The 25151-nt window shown below is 37.3% G+C and overlaps 1 protein-coding gene across 2 annotated transcripts in view; it reads right to left on the bottom strand.

Annotated features, from left to right (window-relative positions):
• Positions 1-25151, bottom strand: part of mylka (myosin, light chain kinase a) — a 272709-nt gene that overhangs the window by 150564 nt on the left and 96994 nt on the right. For both annotated transcript variants that reach the window (XM_039757417.1, XM_039757418.1), the window contains 5 exons: positions 19336-19543; positions 14643-14691; positions 4560-4725; positions 2980-3145; positions 2227-2248 (listed from right to left, as the gene is read on the bottom strand). In XM_039757417.1, the coding sequence (XP_039613351.1) occupies positions 2227-2248; positions 2980-3145; positions 4560-4725; positions 14643-14691; positions 19336-19543 (611 nt within the window). The remainder of the gene's footprint in view (positions 1-2226; positions 2249-2979; positions 3146-4559; positions 4726-14642; positions 14692-19335; positions 19544-25151) is intronic.

Here is a 25151-nt window from a genome sequence, read left to right as displayed (position 1 = left end):
TTTGCTTACTTTCTACACATGCTTTTTCCTTTACAGTGTACTGTAGTGATTTGCCAGATTCTGTTTTGGCAGAACTGGATACAAGGCAGGATGGTATGTCAGTTCATTAAAGGACACATTACATTTCACAGGACCTAAGTTGACTATAAAAGTCAAATCAATCTAATCTGCAAATTTTTATAGTAAGTATAATCCTAAAATGCTTTATTTACACTATATATAAAAGTGACAAATACTTTTTTGTGATATAAAATATTTCTTGTTTGCATGGCTGGGATGGTGGAGCTTTAAAATTGATAGAACAAATAATGAAAAATGTTCTAACAGAAAAGTTAAAATTAGCTACTTTATATCAAAACACAAGACAAGACAATGTTTGCATACCTGCCCTTTCTTAAAGTTCAATTATAAACCCAATAGTCAAGCACTTTGAGCATGGGAAAAGTGGTATATAAATAAAATTTATTTTTATTATACAAGGTAAATTCCGTTACAATGAACTGCCAGGGACCTAAAAAATATTTTGTTGCAATGAAAATTTTGTTGTAATGAGATTCTGTATTTGTTGCTATAGTGCTTTCCTTAACTTGCGTCCAGGAGTCTGCAATAATTTCAATAGCTTCTTTTGCATTAATTTTAATCTTCTCCAGTCTACAAGTTATGCTGACGAAAATTTTTCTCAGCATTTCCTTGCGATAATACACTTTCAGGCTGTGAATGATGCTAAAATCCAATGGCTGAAGCACTGCTGTGGAATTGGGTGGGAGGAATTCAACGTGAACATTATCTAAATGCGGAAGCATGTTGTGGGCAGCGCAGTTATCAATCAGAGCCAGAATCATCCTTTTCTTCTTCATATTGTGAGGTTTCTGAACTCTTGTGGGATCCCCCCAACCAACGGCAATGTCATGGTAAAGTGCGTCCCAAAGCACGATTGCAGTGTGTGTGGAAAATTGTTTGTCCGTTGCCTGGGCAGGGCAACAGCAGGCTCACAGCAGTGCAGTGAGGCACCACAGAAGCAAATCCTAAAAGATCCAGGTTACGCTATAAGTCCCTGCCTTACACCCCAAAACACGAGGCTAAGTCTCAGTACTTTAGTAAAACAAGCTTTATTCAGCTTGAAACAGGAACAGCATGGTTATTTATTGTAGCATTATGTGCCACTCTTCTATAAACAGATACAGCAGTCAGGCAGGGTCATGGCCAGGTTAATGGCCAAATAATCCTGTTCCCAGCATTTACAATATTCCTTGCATCACCCATCAAGTTTGCTTTGGCAGAGAGACGCAGCAGAGCTGTGAGCCTGCCGTTTCCCCGACAACAGATAAACAGTCGGTGATCGCACTTCGGGACGCTCTTCAGCATGTTGTCCAGTTGGACGAGGTCCCAAGAAAGTTTAGAAACCATACATTTTCTTGAATGAGTACTGCATTAATAGGAATGTTTCTTGAACGAGCATCATTGAACCACATAAAACCAGCTTCAAATGCAGCAGTTTGAATACATTTGCAGATTTTTTTTCTTTTTTTGCTTGGCCTTTCAAGATGACAGTGTTGATGTTGAAATTCTGAATTCACTAGCAACGTCTTTTTTCTTTAATCAAGAGCTGCAAAAATTTTAAGTCTTTTTATATTATCTGTTACCGTTTTTTCGTGTCTGCCATTTCTATAGGAGGGTGACATTGAGTTAAATTATAATGGATGTTTTTCAAATGTTGGCAAGCAATAAGAAAAAGGTATCACTGATAACCACCGAAAACACACACAGCAAAATAACAGTACGAGGAAAGTTCGAAGAAAGACAAAAAAATTACAATGTTTGTGTTCGGGGATCATTGTGCACAACTGAGCTGCGACCATGGATGATTCATTCGGGCAATTCAAGGTCTTTTGGCACTTTGTTGTAATGAAACTACCTGCTGAATGTACTTCGCAGTAACGAGATTTCTATAGACTCGTGTCATATGGGGAAACTGTTGGGACCATAAAAATACTAATGAAAAATTTTGTTGTAAAGCTATGGAATTCTTCCTGTATTCTCATCATTCTCATGACAGGACTAATATAGCATAATATCACTGTAACTAATGCAAATGCAGAGCAGTATAATAGCAAAAATTGTCTAACAAGTGAGATTTCCCTGAGCAGTAAATGGTATCACACCAAACTGTAATTAAATGTTTTGAAAGATCAAAACAGCATTAAATAAAAGAAAAGTTTTACTTACATGTCTGACTTTGAAATCAAATCTGAAAAAGAATGAAAAAAAATTGAACAAAGAAAATGAGCATGATTACATACAAACATTATCAATGACAAGATGTTAATTAAGATGACAGATAAGCACTCAGTTTTGCTACTTGCCTATTACACACTATGACTCTTGTGAATAAATTAAAAAACATTTTCTATGAAACTGGCACTGAGAGGGCCACTCTATATCATGTCTGTCATTCCTACTCTGGGTACACCTATTGGGGAAGTCTGACTATCAGGAACACAGTATACAGTATATACAGTACAGGTTAGAAATTACATTTTGCTCAAAATTAGTTGTACTTTAGTTTCTTATTATGATTAACTCCAAAACATTAAGAGTTTGAAAAGTTGCTAGAGTTTCTGTAATATTTTACTATATTTATCGGAGAAAGTCATGGGGTTACTAGATAATTCAGAGATGTGAAAGAATGGAGAAACACAGTCCTTTAAAACTGAAGAGATGACTATTTACTGCTAATGACCTGAAAATATCACACAAATTTATCAGTTTGCAAAAAGTACAGTACATTTAAAATGAGGATTAAATCAATCACATGTTTAGATTTTCAGTTACTTACTTCTATATCACTTTCAAGTCACCTTCTCTAAATTATAAAACTTTAAACAATTAAAGTGGGTTATTGCTAAAGATGTTTTGTTTTTCTCAAGCTCTTTAGCAATCCATTAAAAGCTTAGACCTAAAATGCCATGAAGCTCTTACTTTGAACTATTAGCTCAGCTGAAGCAGAAGCCTTTCCTGCACCATTTGTAATGAAACATGTGTAAATTCCTTTGTCTTCAGATTGCACATTCTGAATTTCTAAATAGTGAATTCCCGATTTCTCAAACATATTAAAATGATCACTCCTTTGCAGCTCAACTTCATCCTGAAACAAAAATGTGCACATTTTACTTAGACAGTAAAATATGTTGTTTTAAAAAAGATTTCTTAACACTCTAAAATTGATTTAAAAATTAATTAAAATAATCCTATTTCAAAAGGTAGTCAAGCATGCAGAAAAACTGCAAACACTGAACATGGTGAACTTGTATCTACATACTGATTTCATACAATGAGGCAGGCGGCACTATAGTAGACCTTAAAGTGGTACTGTGGCTCGTCTCCATCCGTAATTGATGCTGGAAGCTGCTATTCGCCAAACCTGAACCACGTCCCCATTATATATAATAGTGGCGTGAGTGTGGACAAGGGGGGGAAGAAAAGGAAAAAATGAACGGCGGTTAAGCAAGAAGAAGGCAGCTGAAAGCAAGGAAGTCAGTGTGTGCGTGAGAGCGAGTGAGCGAACGTAGACTCGCTGATGTTTGCAGGCAGCTGGGAGAGGCGACCGCTAGCGGGGTGTTTGGGTGGCAACCGGGGGCTGATGGTAGTGGTCGCTCCTGCCGAGCGCTTGTGTGGAGCAGGAGTGACGGGAGAAAGTTGGCTCGCGCATAAGGCTGAGAAGGCAGCGGAAGTCAGAGATTTGGAGTGGAACCACAGCGTGAGTACCCTGGCCATTGTTGAAAGCCAAGTCTTGGTCTGGCGGAGGGCTGAACAAAGCCTGGGATCGGGAGGCCACCAGACCAGTGAAAGTAAGAGAAGGTCAACTGCAGGTAGGGTGACTCCCCTGGTGCATAGCCTGAATGGGAGAAGCAGGGGAGTCGCCAGTAGAAATAAAGCACTGGGCTTTGTTTTTAAAAGGACTGCTTCCAGCCATTGTTTTTAACCTCATTTTTATGGATTTATTTATGGGATTTTAACCTCCACCCTTTAACTGGTTTTATTGGATTATTTATTTGTAACACTGCACTATGTATTTGAATACTTCGTTTTCACTGTTTTTTTAATAAAAGCACTTTGTACATTTTTGCACCATCCCCTTGTTTTGTGATGTCCTCACTGATCAGCTCATCCGGTTACATTACTGATGGTGTCGAGTTCGAGAGCTCCCCAGAAGCCAGATGGGAGCATGGAGCAGAACCCGCATCATCACAAATACATGGCAGTCTTAACATTCCTATCACGGAAAACAGTGTAAAATGGAGAAGAAGAAAACAATGCTTATTATCAACTTGATTTTGTATTCAATTTCTTGTAATCGTATGTCATTATTATGTATACTGTTTTACTGGGTTTAGCATGTCTATTTAAAATACTGTAGCAAAGCTAACAATACAATAATTGTAGTGCAGGCATAATATTTATTATGACTTCAGAATTGATCACTGAATGTGTAAAGATTATAAACAGAAGAAACAAAAGAAAATGACACAGAATACCATGGTACAACTAAGTTCAACTACCTTCAGCCAGGTTATATGAGGAAGGGGTCGTCCAGTAATTTTAGCAGAGAACTTGCCACTTTGTCCTTCATTCACAATTAGCCGAGATGGCTTCGTCACAAACTTTGGTGGACACTCCCCCCAAATGCTTGGTCTGCTCTCAACTGGTGGCACAGAAAATCTACCTCTTTTAAAAAAAAAAAAAAAAGACAGACAACATTGGAGGATTGTTAAATAATGCAGAATATCAAGCAAAAAATACAGTATGAAACAAAACTAATTTTAATAACAGATGTGTTGACTACAGTATAGTCCTTCGGAATTGAACAATTTCTTCTTTACATTTCTAAATGGTATTTTTATGCATTTTTTTCCTTGACCACTTAAAAATCAGATAACCAATTGCAAATGAGAACAACCAAGCACACAATTTTATTATAATAACAAAGTGAAAGCCAGAGTTACATTAAAAATAATAGTTTTGCCAAAGAAGAATGAAGTTAAGGCATTATTTTGACATTTTCAATAGTTACAGTAGGTTTAAAGTGTCAATGAATTATACAGTGTCTACATTTGTGAAAGTGACTTGCTAGTATGACATCCACATACTTTAATAACTGAGCTACACCAATGCCAAATAGCATCTTGTAGCATATCACTGTATGACGGTTGCATTTCAGAGATCAATTGAAAAAAGCAGTAAGGAATTCAACATCAGGTACCTCCATGCCCCTGATGTGTTAATTTAAAGAAAGAAGGGAGACGCACACATGAAAGGAGAATGTGTGACCTATGACAGCTATTCCTCTAACACCTGACGATATGTAGATAAGAGTTATCCTGTTTAAACATTACGTATGCCATCAATTTGCATCAAAAATGATAAACTCTGGTTTAATGGCATTTTCAGTTTAACAATGGATAGGTATTCCCCCAGGTACGAAAGTACTTTTAATGTCACACTGTACCTGACGACTCCACTAACTATTAAACCAGGAATTTATGAAATGTGTATCTCTCTTATATTGTCTACTAGCAAAATACCCACACTTTGCAGCGGAGAAGTAGTGTTATAATGAAGTTATGAAAAAGAAAAGGAAACATTTTAAAAATAACATAAAATGATTGTCAATATAATTGTTTTTGTCACTGTTATGAGTGTTGCTGTCATTATATATATATATATATATTATATATATATATACACACACTGCTCAAAAGAATTAAAGGAACACTTTTAATCAGAGTATAGCATAAAGTCAATAAAACTTATGGGATATTAATCTGGTCAGTTAAGTAGCAGAGGGGGTTGTTAATCAGTTTCAGCTGCTGTGGTGTTAATGAAATTAACAACAGACGCACTAGAGGGGCAACAATGAGATGACCCCCAAAACAGGAATGGTTTAACAGGTGGAGGCCACTGACATTTTTCCCTCCTCATCTTTTCTGACTTTTTCTTCACTAGTTTTGCATTTGGCTACAGTCAGTGTCACTACTGGTAGCATGAGGCGATACCTGGACCCTACAGAGGTTGCACAGGTAGTCCAACTTCTCCAGGATGGCACATCAATACGTGTCATTGCCAGAAGGTTTGCTGTGTCTCCCTGCACAGTCTCAAGGGCATGGAGGAGATTCTAGGAGACAAGCAGTTACTCTAGGAGAGCTGGAGAGGGCCATAGAAGGTCCATAACCCATCAGCAGGACCAGTATCTGCTCCTTTGGGCAAGGAGGAACAGGATGAGCACTGCCAGAGCCCTACAAAATGACCTACAGCAGGCCACTGGTGTGAATGTCTCTGACCAAACAACCAGAAAGACTTCATGAGGTTGACCCAAGGGCCCCATGTCCTCTAATGGGCCCTGAGCTCACTGCCCAGCAGCATGCAGCTCGATTGGCATTTGCCATAGAATACCAGAATTGGCAGATGCACCACTGGTGCCCTGTGCTTTTTACAGATGAGAGCAGGTTCACCCTGAGCACGTGACAGAAGTGAAAGGGTCTGGAGAAGCCATGGAGAACATTATGCCGCCTGTAACATCATTCAGCATGAGCAGTTTGGTGGTGAGTTAATGATTGTCTGGGGAGGCATATCCATGGAGGGTCACACAGACCGCTACAGGCTTGACAAAGGCACCTTGGCTGCCATTAAGTATCAGGATGAAATCCTGGGACCCATTGTCAGACCCTATTCTGGTACAGTGGCTCCTGGTGCACGACAATTCCTGGCCTCATGTGGTGAGAGTATGCAGGCAGTTCCTGGAGGATGAAGGAATTGATTCATTCCTAACACATTACCCAGTCTATATCAGTATAGATATCCAGGAGGATTTCTTTTTCCCATTGAGATCTGATGTGTTTTCAAAGTGTTCCTTTAATTTATATATATATATATATATATATATAAATTTATATTTATATACGTATACATATATACACACACACATATAAACATATACATATAAACATATATATAGATATGTGTACACATAGATATGTGTATCTATCTATATATCTATATATCTACAGTGGTGTGAAAAACTATTTGCCCCCTTTCTGATTTCTTATTCTTTTGCATGTTTGTCACACAAAATGTTTCTGATCATCAAACACATTTAACCATTAGTCAAATATAACACAAGTAAACATAAAATGCAGTTTTTAAATGGTTTTTATTTAGGGAGAAAAAAAACTTCCAAACCTACATGGCCCTGTGTGAAAAAGTAATTGCCCCCTGAACCTAATAACTGGTTGGGCCACCCTTAGCAGCAATAACTGCAATCAAGCGTTTGCAATAACTTGCAATGAGTCTTTACAGCTCTGGAGGAATTTTGGCGCACTCATCTTTGCAGAATTGTTATAATTCAGCTTTATTTGAGGGTTTTCTAGCATGAACCGCCTTTTTAAGGCCATGCCATAGCATCTCAATTGGATTCAGGTCAGGACTTTGACTAGGCCACTCCAAAGTCTTCATTTTGTTTTTTCAGCCATTCAGAGGTGGATTTGCTGGTGTGTTTTGGGTCATTGTCCTGTTGCAGCACCCAAGATCGCTTCAGCTTGAGTTGACGAACAGATGGCCGGACATTCTCCTTCAGGATTTTTGGTAGACAGTAGAATTCATGGTTCCATCTATCACAGCAAGCCTTCCAGGTCCTGAAGCAGCAAAACAACCCCAGACCATCACACTACCACCACCATATTTTACTGTTGGCATGATGTTCTTTTTCTGAAATGCTGTGTTCCTTTTACGCCAGATGTAACGGGACATTTGCCTTCCAAAAGTTCAACTTTTGTCTCATCAGTCCACAAGGTATTTTCCCAAAAGTCTTGACAATCATTGAGATGTTTTTTAGCAAAATTGAGAAGAGCCCTAATGTTCTTTTTGCTTAATAGTGGTTTGCGTCTTGGAAATCTGCCATGCAGGCCGTTTTTGCCCAGTCTCTTTCTTATGGTGGAGTCGTGAACACTGACCTTAATTGAGGCAAGTGAGGCCTGCAGTTCTTTAGACGTTGTCCTGGGGTCTTTGTGACCTCTCGGATGAGTCGTCTCTGCGCTCTTGGGGTAATTTTGGTCGGCCGGCCACTCCTGGGAAGGTTCACCACTGTTCCATGTTTTTGCCATTTGTGGATAATGGCTCTCACTGTGGTTCGCTGGAGTCCCAAAGCTTTAGAAATGGCTTTATAACCTTTACCAGACTGATAGATCTCAATTACTTCTGTTCTCATTTGTTCCTGAATTTCTTTGGATCTTGGCATGATGTCTAGCTTTTGAGGTGCTTTTGGTCTACTTCTCTGTGTCAGGCAGCTCCTATTGAAGTGATTTCTTGATTGAAACAGGTGTGGCAGTAATCAGGCCTGGGGGTGGCTACGGAAATTGAACTCAGGTGTGATACACCACAGTTAGGTTATTTTTTAACAAGGGGCAATTACTTTTTCACACAGGGCCATGTAGGTTTGGATTTTTTTTCTCCCTAAATAATAAAAACCATCATTTAAAACTGTATTTTGTGTTTACTTGTGTTATATTTGACTAATGGTTAAATGTGTTTGATGATCAGAAACATTTTGTGACAAACATGCAAAAGAATAAGAAATCAGGAAGGGGGCAAATAGTTTTTCACACCACTGTATACACACACACATATACTATGGGGTGCCAAACAGGCAAATAAATTGATTTTGTGAATATATAAAGTCGGCGGCAGAATATATAAAGTCAAAACTTGAATATATAAAGTCAGCACTGGAATATATAAAGTCAGCGTCGGAATTTATAAAGTCATTCCTGATTATATAAAGTCAACATCGGAATATATAAACTCACTCCTGAATATATAAAGTGAAAGTCAAAATCTATTGATTGAAACGACTCTGAACTGAACTAAGTTAACAAAAACGTATTCAGAAAAATAAATTAAAAAAACTCTGTCCGGTTAATGTTTTGAAAATGATGTGAAAATCATGTGCCCTGCCCAGGATTGGTTCCTGCCTTGCGCCCAGTGTTGGCTGGGATTGTCTCCAGCAGACCCCCGTGACCCTGTGGTCGGATTCAACGTGTTGGGAAATGGATGGATATTCCAGCGCTGACTTTGTATATTCCGACGCTGACTTTATATATAGAAGTTTTGACTATATATATTGCAGCGCTTACTTTATAGCCTATATTCCGACACTGACTTTATATATTCAAGATCTGACTTCAACTTCCATTCTTAACAAAGATATTTCTGGTGACTAAATAGAAGCTACTTATATCCAAATTCGAGCTATTGAGCTGTCACCTGCCTGCCTGAATAAATCACCCTCGCTTCGCTCTTACTTTTTTACCGTTCATTTAATCATGGCTAGTGGCGGAAAAATTATAAAATGGAAGGAGGATTACACTGCTTTACCAAAACAATTATTGATGGCGAATCGATTATTCATAAAGCTTCAATTGGTGATCTGTTTTTCTGTGTTAACCTCCTATTTTTTCATACTTCTTCTCAAACCAAGGGGGTACGAGGGTAAAATGAATCGTGAAGCGCTGATCAATGTAATCGGTGTACCAGGAAATCATGCATTGACAGAAGTTCCCCTTTGCTTGTAATTAAATGCGTGTTTTTTTAACGCGTTATGGAGCACATGCATCAAAGCTTCTCAGCTGTGCTTGTGCTAAGAAAAGGAAAGATTTTAAAAATAACACATTGTCAATGTAACCTTTCGTAAGTAGTGCCAGGGGGATTCAGTGTGAAGAAACTCTAGACACAGCGTGTGTATTAACTTGTGGATTTTTCTGTGAGTATTTGGTGGCAGTGTCACAAAGTCGTAACACTGCGTTAGCTGCGGAGCGCAGCTCAGAACGAAATGAGGTGAATGGGAGGGGAGATGATGACGTGACTCCCCCCCCCGCCTTAACTGTCAATCCCCCACAAACACAGTCTCTCAGGATTTGCATAAGCACAGCCCCTCACCTGCAATTTTAACTTAGTTACAAAGTGATCAAAACTCTCGTTTATATCCTGCGTCCTCTCATTAAACTGGCTAAAATTTCTCTACCCCAACCCCGAAGCAGCTTAATCTTTGAAAGTCAGACATGAATATATTGATATATGAATTTAAAAAAAAGAGGTCATTGTAATGTCAGCCTTGTTTGATGCTTAGAATCACAGATGCTACCTTCCTAGAGGCCTATACCCTTGGCAGATAACTGCTAATCAAGCACCTCAAATTTAGGACTGTTGAAAGTGAATAGGAGTAACTGAAAATTAATTCTTCAAAATTATTTACTCAACAGGCAAAAAGACAGATGTTTGCTGTGGAAAAGTACATTCCTAGCTTCAATACCTAAATTAGGTATTAGGGTTCCCACTCTTTTTCCAGGACATTTCCAGGAGCTTTTTCCAGAAATTCATGACAGGATCTGGTCATACATTTATACACTTTAGTCGCAGGTTTAACACCATTTTAATTTCTTTTTGATTATGCAGGAACTTAGTGTCACCAATATGCTAAATTACATAAAGGCAACACCAATTAATGCACTGATGTATAATGGAGTTGTTTGACCTCTTTTTGTTACACACTGTTTTAAACTGCAAAACTCTTTTAAAGAAATAAATGCCTCTTGGATTGTGGAAAACTATCCAAACACTGACATATACTGAGCAATACCATAATGTTCAGTATAGAGCTGTTGATCACACCACGAAATAGGCTACCATAGTGACCTAATTTCAGTAAAAGTTACTTGCATATTACATATTATGTCATTGTTTGTATTATATAAATTTATGTACAATGTTTGTATTAAACAAAACTACATAAAGCCAATTTATTGCCTATATCATGTGTATGATGCCTATAACACTAAATATATGCAACAATTGGCACGCGACAAAACAAAGTCAGAGTTAACTTTGTAACGGCCGACCCCTTATTCCCAGCCGGCAGCTACACCTCCAAGACCTGTGGCCTGGATAATTTACTGAGAAACCTTTCCTGTCAAGCCATACTCCTACACAGATAAACTTTCTCCACAATCGACGGTTTGAAATGCAAAGACACAGTAGGCAGAATGTAAAATTAAACAGGAATAAATGTATTAAATGAGACAAGACACGCCACAAGACAAATGCACACCCAAATATTCCTCCACCCCAACAATCCCAAAGCAAAACTGAAAATATATATACAAATCCCCTCCCTTGTCCACGTAACATAAAACACACACCACACAAACGACAAATGACTAGCAAACAGAATGATCGTGAACTTGAGTCCGAACGTGAATAAATGTCCTGAATACGGATACTGATTAGCGGCAATTGTAGTGTTTGTATTTCCCGGCGTTTGGAACAACCTCACCGTGATTCCTCGGCGTGTGGCGAATGATGATTCGACCCCGGGGTCTTCAGCGGCAAGCAGGTTGAAAGGCAGTCCGGATGAATGAAAAACAAACTGGATCAAAGCGCAATGAAAATGATTCAGCAGGCAGGTTGTATTCGTGAATGCGGTATTGGTTCTCCTCTTTCTCTCTCTCTCGTGCTAGTTCCTCCCTTCGTCTCCTTCTTTTCTCCTTAAATAGTCAGTGATGGCAGTAATTGATTAATTGATACACAGGTGCTTTCCAGATTAGTGGTTGTGAACTCCTCCCATCATCCGTCCTCCTTTACGGGGACAACATTAACTGATACACATACACGCAGTCAATGGGACAATGAAACGAGACACACACAGAACTGACATTTAAACACTAACTATGTGGCACCGCTACAACTTTCAACTGGTAGCTTTACTGGGAATACAGCAGCTGTAGAATTTGCATAAGTCAACGACAAAGATTATAATATAAGAACTTATCTTTGTGGGAAAAGAAGCAAAATACATCCATTTTAAATCATGATAGCCTTGCAATTCCTGGGTTGAAAACTTGGTTAAACTAGAAAGAATACTAGGAACAAAGGATAAGAGCCTGAACTCCAGTATATTGGAAAAAAAAAAATCTATAAGTCACTGTAGTGTAACCTATGAAAAAGGCATCTGGTGTAGGCCTAGGTTTAGAAACAATGCTGTTGTTGCTCCTTGAGGTCTGATAAAACTGCATCCAGACCGATGACCTCTTTCTTTTTTTCAGCAACACTTTTACGATAGGCATTAGATTTTGTGAGCAGTGTAAAGTCCTGTTTTCTCTCAGCCTTCTCTGCCATTGCATCTGCTTCTTCTTGCATTGCCTCAATACTAGTGATTATTTTCTGTCCCTTTGCTGCCACTTTTGTGATTTCAGAGCGGAGCTCTTCTCTTTGCTTGTCATTTTCAGTTTCCTTTTTCTTCTTTTTTTCCATCATCAAGGTATTGGACATATCGCAACCTGGCATTTTTGCAATGCTGCAAGAGGGGCTTTGGCAATACTCCATCAAATGAGCCACCAGAGACATCAGAGTCCTTCCTTTCAGATTTGTAACCAGCATGTCCTTATTCACACAGTACCCTCTTTCGACCGCTGCTTGCCCATGTGACAATGTGAACAGGTCTTTCATTGATTTCCACAGAATTGCGTACTCTGCTTTGTCACCAGCAAATCTTCCCATGAATGTGTCCAGCCAACAGGAGCTACTTCTATACCCTTGAAATTCCTCCTTATGGTGCTGCACCATTTCAGTGAGGAACATCTTGTACTCACTCAGGATTTTGTCACAGTCCTCTGCTGTATTCCATTTGGCATTAAGAAGCAGCTGTAAGAGCTTCTCAAACATGGAAATGGCACGCCTTTCATTGCTGATCATAGTTACTGGATCTAGGCATGCCATGTGCCTTACTGCTGCATAATTCAAAGGGCATTTGTCCAGCAGTTTCTTTGCTGTTGTAGACAGGAAGGCTACACATTCTCTCCGGAATTGTTGACCCGGCAGCGGTTTTTCAAGCAGCTTCTCTGAGGCTTTCTCAAGAGCTTGTTTGGTGGCAAAGCCAAGATCCACCTCTTTCAGTGGCAAATGGAGTGTTTTGTCCAGTACATCAATTTTAAGCATTTGGACAGGTGTTTTGATGTTATCCAGTACCTCCCTCTTCATAAAGCATGAAATCAAACTCTTCAGAAGGGCCTGAAGGTCTTTTGCCAAAAATGGCATCATGGGGGCATCAGTCTGGAAAGTCTCAAAAAAGGGTTTCACAGCTCTAGGATTGTGTGGTTTGAGTCCAACTGTGCGGAGTTCAAAATGTTTTTTTCCATTTCTGGTTCAGTTTTCTCCTTATAATTTCAGGCTGCACTCTCATTTGAAACAGAATCATTTAAAGTTGATTTAAAAATCTCAGTTACTCCAGCATGGATTAAAAAAAAAAAAGGTTTGTGAGCATGCAGCAGTAGTAGTAACAGTACTAGTATTTCCATGTGTAGAAATTACTGTATATTTCTTACTTGAATGCCTGACCAACATGTAACAGATCACTACTTACCAGAGCCATGATAATAAATTGTGATGAACTGACATCACATCCAAGGTCAAATCCTACTTTGTACTAAACACTGATGAGTTGGTAGATTGATTGGAATGTGTCATGAAATGCATGTGTCTGAAGTTTGATAATAGATGGACAGTCCCATTCTTACTAAAAAAAAAAAAAACAAGTCGGTTCTTTATGTCTTTTCAACGTAGGTGTCATACTGTTCCCACTGAAGGTGTACATATTTAATGACAGAATAAAATTACATATAAATAAATATTCTTTCTTTGTTCTTCAAAGCACTGAAGATAGATATAATTTCATTCTAAAAACACACCTCCTATTAAAAAACTTCACAGCATGAAATAAGGATGGGCAGTTGTCAAGAGGCAGAAGTATACAATAATGTACATAATTTTTAACTCACCTGCTGGCCAAATAACTAAAATGGCCACATCTGTAGTATTTTAGGAATCATGAGATTAAAAATAATAGTATTTCTTAAAAAAGGGGCAATAGCTCATATCAAAACACAAATTTGCAATTGACTTACTAAAGGTTAATTACTTACTTATTCTTGCTCTTAATCTAATGACTAGACGAACATCCAAGAAAGTGCTCTTCACATCACAGTTGTTTTTTTATTGAAATTCAGAAGTAAGAACATCATCATGTATGAATTGAAAAAGTCAAGTTATTCTTATTAAGCATACTTCCACATATGATCCCAGTGATATACAATAGTTACAAATATAAAATAGAGGAACAAAAACAATATTAAAGAGAAACAACATGTAATAGATAAAAATACTCCTAGTTTATATATAAAAAAAGTATACTGTACATATAAAAATATCAATTTAGCCTGTCTGTAACTGAGGCCCTTGTCATAAAAATCTTAAATCTTAGCCATTAATCTCCCATCCCAGTTTTGAAAACCTCGTGTCCTACCTATAATTATAGGTAATAAGGCCTGGGCAACATCTGTATACACAATGTAATCTATAATAAAACGCACTGAAAGTGCCTCATTACACTTTAGTTTGCCACTAAGTGTAAATTTTTTCTCAATCAGGATTACTATGATAAAATGCAAAATAAAAGAAGAAAAATAGGAACAGGTATGAAGGATAAAACAAAAATATGCACATGCACAAACATTTCAAAATGCAATTTAATCAGTGTTTACCCTGATCCTTTGCTGTTAGAAGGTACTGTATACTTCAGTCCTTTATTATCTGAAAAAGCAAAATCAAAATCAAAAGTTTAAGCTCCAGACAACTGCAGACTATATAAAAAAACAATGTTGCAATGTGTCAATCTTAAGTTAGCAATTTTCCATACAAAAACTTGTAATAAGAATTTCAAATTTACTATATTTGCTTTTATGCTACAGCATGAAATTATGCACAAGTCACTTGTCCTGCAAGTTTTGAACTCTGCTTGCTTTTATCTGTAACGAGACAAAATTAAAATTGTGATTTTATTATGCCTACTAATTTGATGCATATTTCTTTATTACAACAAGATTTTTGTATTTTATATGATCAAGAAATATTTCCAGAAACCAGAAAACATCCAAAATCTTCAGTGGATGAATTTGTTGTAGAAGAGAAAAACTCTTAAGAGGGTCTAAAGAACTTGCCCAATAATAATAATAATAACAACAGAAGAGAAATGTTCACTGGAGAGGAAAGTTTTGAGTCAAGATTTAAATGTTGAGAAGAGGAGATCTCTGAGAGACTGAGGAAAAGAGTTGATGGGCCATAACACGGAAGAACCTGGTGACACTGCGTGGGACAGTAAGGAAATTACTGCTCGAGGCCCTGAGAGACTGACAAGGAGTGCATGGAGATAGAAGCTGAGTGAGGTAGATAGTGGGGTTAAGGTTATGTAGGGCTTTGAAGGTGAGAATTTAATCCTTTATGGAACCGGTAACCAGTGAAGTTGGGAGAGAACAGGGGAGACGTGAGCAGAACGCTTTGTGTGGGTGAGGCCTCTGGCTCTGTACTGAAGCTTTTGTATGGATTTTGGAGGGATGCCGATGAAGAGGGAATTACAGTATTCAATACGAGACAATATGAAATAATGAACCAGAGTTTGAGCATCATTAAAGGACAGAAATGGATGGAGGTGGGCAGTGTTACAGAGATGATAGGATTACATTTTGGAAAGAGACCTAATGTGTAGCTCAAAGTTAAGTGATGAATCAAACAAAACATCACGACTTCTGACAACAGGAGCAGGTTTGACAAGTGTGCTATAAATAGAAACAGAGAAGTTGGATGCCTTAGAAAGCAGGGAGTTTGGGCCAACCAGTAACACTTCAGTTTTATTGGCATTAAGTTTGAGAAAGTTATTTTTCATCCATAGCTTAAGACCAGGGATGCAGTCAGTGTGTGTGCTGGGAGGCAAGTCTGTAGGGGAGTGTGTACTAAGATATAACTGTATCATCTGCATAACAGTGGAAGTTAAGGCCATGTCCGTGAATAATCTGACAGGTTGAAGGATTTATGAGTGTCATAAACTGTCGCCTGTTAGAAAGGTATGATGTGAACCATTAAAGGGCTAAGCCAGAGATCCCTACAGTCGAGAGACATGATGGGAGGATTTCATGATTAACAGTTTCATATGCTGCACTTAAGTCAAGAAGGAGGCGAATATTAAGTGAACTGCAATCAGTAGACCGGAGAAGATCATTAACTACATGAAAAGCTGTTTCAGTGCTGTGCTATGTACGAAAACAGACTGAAAAGGCTCATAGAGTGTATTGTATAGAAGAAAAGCATGGAGTTTTGTAGCAACCACACATTCCATCAACTTATCCAAAAAGGGAAATTAGAAATAAGCCTGTAACTGGACAGAATAGAAGGATCCAAGACCTTTTTTAAGGATTGGGGTAACTGCAGCAGTTTTGAGGGCAGTAGGGACAGAACCTGAAACAAAGCATACATTTATCAATGAGGCAACAGGAATAGGGATCAAGCAGACAGGAGGAGGAATTAGACTTACTAATAAGTTCAGAGATGGCAAAAGAGTCAACAGGCGAGAAATCAAGTGAGTTTTAATGATGGAGATGGCAGATTGGAATGAGTGAGTGATTGAGGTGTGGTGGGGAAACTGTGATAGATTTTTTTTTTTTTTGAAGTATATTTTAATTTTATTGAATCTTTTAAAATTAAAATTAAATAACACTCCATACACATAACTCGAGTTTTACAAAAAGAAAAAGGTTCAAAACAACTCCCACCACTGAGAAAGAGAGCTACACCAGCAGTGTAAAACTTTATGCTAGTAAAGACAAATGAATAGATAAAATAATAAATGAATAGAGAAAAATGGAGTAAAAGAGGATAGAGAACCTGCTTCCTCAATTTAAATGCTTATTCTAAAATGTTATTGATCAGATCCTGCCAGGTTTTGAAAAAAGTTTTGTACAGATCCTCTAAGTGCGAATATGATTTTTTCCAGTTTCAAATAGTATATAACATCAGTTACCCCCTGACTTAGAATAGGTGAGTTAGGATTCTTCCAATTAAGCAAGATAAGTCTACGTGCCAATAGTGTAGTAAAGACAACTACAGCTTGTTTGTCCTTCTCTACTTTAAGCCTATCTGGAAGTATACCAAACACAGCTGTTAGTGGATTACGAGGGATTGTGACATCCAAGCTATCTGAAAGGCATTTAAAGATTTTGGCCCAAAATTATGTTAATTTGGTGCAAGCCCAAAACATGTGACCCAGTGAGGCCAGAGCTTGATTGCAGCATTCGCAGATTGGAATTTGCCCTGGAAACAATTTTGGACAATTTTAAACGAGAGAGATACGCTCAATATATACAAGTAGTTAAGTTGAATAATTCTATGCTTTGCGCATATGGAGCTCGAGTGAATTCTGTGCATTGCTACTTTCCACTCCTTTTCTGAAATATTGAGTAAGGGATCCTTTTCCCACTTTTCTCTTGGATCTTTGGAAGGTAGGGCCTGTAAAATAGTTTTATATATTACAGAAATGCTGTCTGAGTCTTCGAGATTTAGCAATATTTTTTTACGTATAGAGGTATGTGGGAGGTGAGTAAAATTGGAAAGGTTCTGTTTAACAAAGTTTCGAATTTAAAGATAGTGAAAGAAATGTGTTGCTGGTAAGTTAAATTTGGAGTGTAATTGTTCGTAGGATGCAAAAATGTTGTCTATGTACAGATCTCCAAGTAATTTAATCCCAGATGTTTTCCAAGTATTAAAAACTGCTTATGTTTGAGTGGGTGGAAAAAGGTGGTTCTTATGCAGAGGTGCCACAGATAAAAGCTTCTCTGTCTTAAAATATTTCCTACATTGGTTCCATAGTCTGATTGAGTGAAGCACAATTGGGTTGTTAGTATATTGACGATAACTTGTATTTATAGGGGTAGAAAGCAAGGAATATAAAGAAGTACTGCAGGATTTTATTTCTATTGCGGACCAAGCCTGTGTATGTTTGTCTATTTCTGTCCATGTTTTTATAGTTTGTATGTCTGCTGCCCAGTAATAAAACTGAACGTTAGGTAGAGCCATGCTACCTTCCGCTTTAGGTCTTTTAGGGTCGCACTTTGGATACGTGGATGTTTTGAATTCTAAATAAATGAGGTTATGAGGAAACTGTGATAGATCTGATCAATTTTGGTATCAGAGAAATGTAAGAAAGCCTGACACTGTTCAGCTGTATTGTGGCATGCTACAGGAGGGGGTTGGAGGAGTTTATTAACAGTCCTAAAAAGAGTTCTAGACCTAGACTTCGCACCATTTATGAGAGAGGAATAATAGTTGGAGAGAACAGTGTTAAGGGCATCCCTATATTAAAGTATGTGCTCAGTGTAAAGCTGTCAGTGAACTATGAGGCCTATTTTCTTATAAAGCTGGTCAAGATGCTGGTTAGTGGCTTTCATAACTCTGAGCTCATGGGTGGCACAGGAGCAGGTGGCTAGAAACTGCCAAGTCCTTATGGGAGAAAAGTTATCTAGCAGTTTGGAAGCACAGTTGTTATAAAGGGAAACCTTGCTTTTAGGAGTGGAAAGACAATGCAGTCCAAAAAGAGACAAAGACAAAAGGGAAGCAGTAAACAAATCGGAATTAACAGATCTAATGTTTTGATTGGAGACAGAATTTTTCTCAATAGAAGTAGTGGTAATAATGCTAAAGTTACATTCAATAAGCTTATGATCAGAAATACCAGAGAGTGATCCTCAGACAGAGACATTATTCAAGCCATTTGAACAAACCAAATCAAGAATATGACCAGGAGTATGAGGGGGGAAGTCAGCATGCTGTGTCAAGTTATAACATTACAAAGTTGAGCTAAACTCAGCTGTGACAGAGCAGTAAACAATGACAGAGGGCTATTTTGGTGTGTGTGTTTGTGTATGCTATTTATAAAGTGAAAGAACAAAACTTTTATAATATTTTAGGTATAAGATAATTGCTGTAAATTATGATAAATCGATCAATCATGTGTCATTACCAATATCTGCCAATGATCTATGGAAATCAGGCATCATGCCACCATTCAGTTAACATCATATAATCCAAAATATCTAATAAAGACACGCTTGTGTGCCTCAGTTAGATATTGGAACTTTAACCCACATGCTTGCCTGTTAAACCATCATCTGTCTCACTGTAAGACCATAAGTCACTTTAAAACCAGTGTTCCTATTAAACAAAAATATTCAAAACAATTACACTACAGTATTTACTTTTATTCATTCTGAAACAACTGTAATTAACAGTTTATCATAAGAGTTTGGGACAACTTTGGCTTACATATTTTGATTTTTAAAAATAAAACAATTTTACTGGTACTAATGGTGTTTTAAAACAAACATATTTAATATTTTATACTAAATATACCTTCAACTGTCAACTCCACAGTAACTTGACGAATCCCGCCTTCATTAACAGCTTCACAAGTGTACTTTCCACCATCATCTGCTTGAACACCTTTGATCACCAAGCTGAAACTCCCAAGTAGGCTTTGCTCCACCATATTACGATCTTTACCAGCTAAAGGTATACCATTCTTGTACCAAGTCACTCGAGGTTCTGGATATCCTCGAATCTTAAAATAATTAAAAATGAGAGGTTAATAGGATTACGTTACTCAGAGAGACCAGTAAACCAGTTTACCAAATAATACAAGTGTATAACTTCCCAACTAATGCAAATGTTAATATATTTAAATAAATAATGTTTTGGTTTTGGCTTTGATTTCATAATGTTTCTCTCCAACTATAAAACAATCTTTATTAATGATTTTAACAGGTTTCTATCAATCACCAGAATGAAGACATTAAATGTGGACATTTTTTGTTTTGTTAGTTTTAAATGCAATCTGATGACTGATCTTGCTTATATTTTAATATGAAAAACTATACAAAAAAAGATTTTTATGTGACACGATTTTTTTCAAAAATGCACTAAAAACTATTTTTTTTCTTTTACTAAGAGTTTGTTGGTCATATGTGACTAACAATAAAATAATGGGGTGCTCATAAAAGAGTTGATGTGATTAATTTAAAATGTATAGATTTGTTAAAGTGAAATTTCTAACCAGCTTAAATATGGAAAGAAAATGATACATTATAAAAAAGTTGATTAAAGTATGTAGGACAATGGAGAAATTTTCAAATTTTTTTTTTGGTATCGTAAGGAATCTATGTATTATATTTTAGTCACATGGCCAACAAAATCTTAGTACAGGAAAAAAAATGTTTACTTTTTAGTGCATTTTTGAATAAAATCGTGTCAGTTAAAAATCTTTTTATTTATTTATTTATTTATTGATTCATATATATTTTTAGTCACCCTAATCCAACACACAGTCCTCAGCACATTACAAAAACCTAAACTTGGGTGGGAAATTAATTAGACAGAAATGACATTAGCGACAGAATGGAATCAAACCATTTCTCCATTATTCTACATACTTTAATCAACTTTTATATGATATGCCATTTTATTTCCATAGTTAAGCTGGTTAGAAACTTCACTTTAACGAATCTATGCATTTTAATTGAACTAAAATTAATGCTTTTATGGGTGCACCATGATTTAAAAATTTTAGTCACATATGACCAACAAAACCTTAGTACAAGAAAAAAATGATTTTTTTTTTTTTTACTTTTTAGTGCATTTCTGCATAAATTCATGTAACTTAATCTTTTATTTATTTTTATTATTTATTTATTTATATATATATATACATATACATACTGTATACAGGTATATAGCGCCACCCTAATGCACATAGTCCTTGGCATATTACAAAAACCTTGACTTGCATGGGAAGGTGATTTGACAGAAATGACATTAGCAACAAAGTGGAATCAAACCTACGCTCTTCAAGTGAAACACAACATTCACTCATGTTTATTTTTTATTTCAGAAAACCCTAACCTCAGTGAAACTTTACATGTGTGAAGTACTGGAAATGTGCATTTGTCTATTGGAGAATTGAACCTTCAAACTTTCTTAGAAAAGCCCAATACTTTATCCACTGAGCCTATAGTGCCAAATAACTGAAAACAATATTTTGCCAAATTTGTATATAAATAATGAAAAAAAAAAATAGTTTGTGTACATTGGTCTCGAACCTTCGACCATTTGATTTAATGTCCAACACTCTAACCACTTGACCAATGCTGCTTAACTGTTAATGAAACTGATTAACTGATGAAATATTGCATTGTCACCGGATATCAGCATGAATGCAAAGTTTGAAGGAAATCGGTTTGGTAAGAGTGGGTAAAAATAATTGACTACAAAATTTAACTTGACAAACAGAGAGCGCAAGTTGAATAAAATCGTGTAAACATCCAAAACATTAAGCACTTGACAAATGCTGCTTAATTTTCATATTGAAGTAATTAGACAACAACACTTCAATATGAAATAATCAAAATTATCTTTATTTTTTTTTATTTTAATTATTTTGCCTACATTGGTCTTGAACTTTCAACCATTTGATCGAAAGTTCAACACGCTAACCACTTGACCAACACCACTAATTTTTCCATGTATATGTATCTTGGCTAATGCACAATATACAGTATGTGCAATTGCTAAAAGTATAAGGAAATGAGACATTTAAAGTGACATACTGTAACTAATGTACAGATCATGGGTCAAAACTGATGAAGTATTGCATTGTGACCAGATAGCAGTGTTCATGCAAAGCTTGAAGGAAATCAGTTCGGCAAGAGATGGTAAAAAATTGATTGCAAAATATGACCCAGACAAACAGAGGGGAATTTGAATAAAATCCTGTAAACATCCAACACACTAAGCACTTGACCAATGCTGCTTAATTTTCATGTTAAAGCAATTTGATATTAATCAAAATTATTTTTTACTCTTAAATTAATTTGTCTACATTGGTCTCGAATTTTAAACCATTTGATCGAAAGTTCAACACATTAACCACTTGATCAAAACCTCCAATTCATATTTATATGTGTTTGCTAAAAGCACTATATACAAGTGTATTTACTAAAAGTATAATATAAGAAAATGAGAAATTTAAATTTGTCATAATCAACATACCGTTCCTGGGTTAAAACTGATGAAAAATTGAATAAAATAAATCATAACAGTTGAATAAAAATGTGTAAAAAATATAACAGGATTTATGCACAAAGAAAGAACATTTGTTATAGGTTTTGAATTTTCTTTATACAAAGCCATAAACTTTAATGTATGCAGTTACCATAAACTAAAAGCAGGGATTGCTACTAGGAGTTAGAGATGACAAGAAACAAACCCAGACAACATCCCTATTATTTTCGGAACAATCAACAACTATAAAAATATACATGTAGATTATTTCCACATCAATAAATTAAATGTACATGACAACAAAATAACTTGCAGGCTATCCCACTTTAAAACCAATAAGCGACTTTAGTGTGGGTCAAATTTCTGAAAGTGGGATAAGGGTGTCATAAAAAGAGTCTAATTAAAAGCTAGCGATTAAAACCATATGGGACTTTTCTTCAGTAGTGGTTTTCGCAGGATTCCTTGTTTTTGACTCTGACATAAGCTTCATTAATCTATTTAATTAAATCCATGAAAACCCACTTCTAATGATGCTCTGTGAAACCTGATTCTGGTTGTTTTTGAAGGACAGTAGAGGGAAACAGGAAAAACTAAACAAAAATGTTTATAGGATGGTTACATTTGCCATTTAAATTAATATGTTTATATTAAAATAATTTTCTAATGCTCAATAAAAGAAACAAAAATCAACACCACCCACCCCCTGTAATGCATAATTCAGCAATTACATGTCTTAAGTTGAATGCTTTAAGTGCCACGAGAGGACGACTTCTTACTCATCCAGAAGGATATAAGGAATGGACTAGCAGAAGTCAGAGGTGAAAAGTAGTTCTATCCCCCATGTGACAGGTGGCAGAGGTCTTTTTCAGGCCTCCCAGTGTGCACACCCGCAGGGGTGCATGGGAGATTTAGTCCAGAAATGCAGGCCTGTTGAGGACCTTCCTGGATCCCACCTGGCACGGTGCATCATGGTACAGAAAACATTCCTGGGTCCTGCTTAAAAAAGGGACTCGCTACCTCACCTCAAGTAGTTAAAGCTGGGAGGCAGTGGGAAACACTCATCAGGAGAGTTGAAGGAGAGAAAAGATAAAAGATTCAACTTGTCTTGGGATTGTGTAATTATTGGCTGCATATATTGCCTAAGATACTGTGTGTTGCGGCGGATGGCCGGGACCCATGCCCTGCCAGGACGCCCCTTTGGCACTGGATCCAGGGGAGCAGCCATGGGATGCACATTACGTCCCCCAGAACACTTGGTGGCAGCCCCCCTGTGTTGAATCGGGGCCACAATTATGTTATACTGGAGCTCATCCCTGTTGGGCTCCATGGCCACCACCAGGGGGAGCTGCAAGGCTTCCTGAGCCTGTGTGGGCTGTAACACAGCCACACCCGGAAGTGCAGCCTAATTAGGCCAATTGCCACCTGGAGCACTTCCGGGTGGGCTATAAAAGAAGCCTGCAGCCACTAATCAAGTTTTGTATTTGTTTGGTGTTTTTGGGACTGTGCTGTGGCTGGGGGACATGGGGAAGACGTGCCCCAAAGGTGAAGAAAAATAAAAGTTTATTTGGCGTTTATACGTTGCTCCAGTGTGAGTCTGTGTTGGGTCAGGTGCTAATATTGCGCCTTTTGTTACAGTGTATAAAAAAAAAAAAAGTCTATTTAAAACCCAGGAATGGGTTGGGCATTACTTTGTCTGGGGTTTGGGGGCTCAGTGGCTCCCTATATCTATACATATAAAAGGTAAAGCCCTCACTGACTCATCTCCAATTCTCCCACTTTCCATATAGGTGGGACGCTGAAATTTCATGTGCTCATTCCTTGCAGTGTACTTACAAAAGTTAGGTATGTTTCATGTCCTACTGCAACACCCAAGGGGGAGGAAAACTGGTGTACCCCCTAAACTGTATACAGTACACCCCCAAAATTCGTGGGGTTACGTTCCTAAAGCACCTGCGAATTGTGAAAAACTGAGAATTTTGGATGTGGTTAAAAAAAAAATGTCTATTTTCATAGTTTAAACCCTAAATATGCCACCAAAACACTTTAATTTCAAACTCTGCTTAATACATTACCTAAAAATAAAGAATGTAAAGGTAAACCTGTATACTGTACTGCTATGTCTCCCGCAGTGCAAGAACGTAAAATACAGATGTTACCGCTATATGTACTGTAATTCATGCAAGCACGTTTTCATTGACAGAAGCCTTAGATGGTGCAGCTCATTTCGAAGGCATCTTGGGGCTTTAACCCTTAAACTGCCACATACTTGGGGGTTAATGTATCCCTGGACTCCAAATACTTTTTTGCTGAACTTTAATTAAACGTCACAATTTAATGGAACACATTTTTTTTCAAGCAAATAGCATCACAATTACTGTAACGCTGATCATTTTACACACTGCTAATGAACTGTAAAAACTATTTAAAAAACTACTGGAATAATTTGTACAAAATGCAACTGATGCCAAGGACGAAACTCAGTAAATCACTGAGCCAACTGCGGTTGAACTGGCTGCGCGCAAGCACACAGTGGTAAGCGCTGATGCTTGCAGGCTAGTCTTAGTGCAGCTTGGGTCACAGAATTGCACAGAAACACAGGAGATTGTAGAGACAGGAACTTTATTCAAACACGTCAAACAAACAACCCCCAACAGGAGCATATAATGTCTGGGGGAGGAGAGAGTAACAAAGCAATCAGCCAAAAAGGCAAGGTACGGTTCAGGCTTTTAAGTAAGCATAGCGTCGCGTGAGAAGCCGCAATCGAGAAGACCGTGATATATTTATTTTTATGGTGGAGATTCCAGGGACGCACCCAAACTTGACTTAATCAAACAGCAAATAAAGAATGTAATGAAAACAAATGAAATAAGAAAATAACGATACCACCCCTGTTCACCTTACAGCGATTACACATTAAATACAACGAAGCACAAACAAAACACACACAGTAAATCATGAAAAAGTTCATGAAAAATGGAAACGGATGAAATGTAATGATGAAAATAGATAGTCCAGAGACCTGCACATTGAATGGGAATGTACAGATAGTCCTACCGGTAGTTCCTGAAATGGTGAAGACAGGTGGACGGGTTCAGGAGCACTCCTTTCTTTGC

Source organism: Polypterus senegalus, chromosome 6 (assembly GCF_016835505.1).
Source record: "Polypterus senegalus isolate Bchr_013 chromosome 6, ASM1683550v1, whole genome shotgun sequence".
Taxonomy (NCBI): Eukaryota; Metazoa; Chordata; class Cladistia; order Polypteriformes; family Polypteridae; genus Polypterus; species Polypterus senegalus.
The sequence above is the reverse complement of the archived record's forward strand: the minus strand, read 5'-3'. Positions and strand labels throughout refer to the sequence as shown.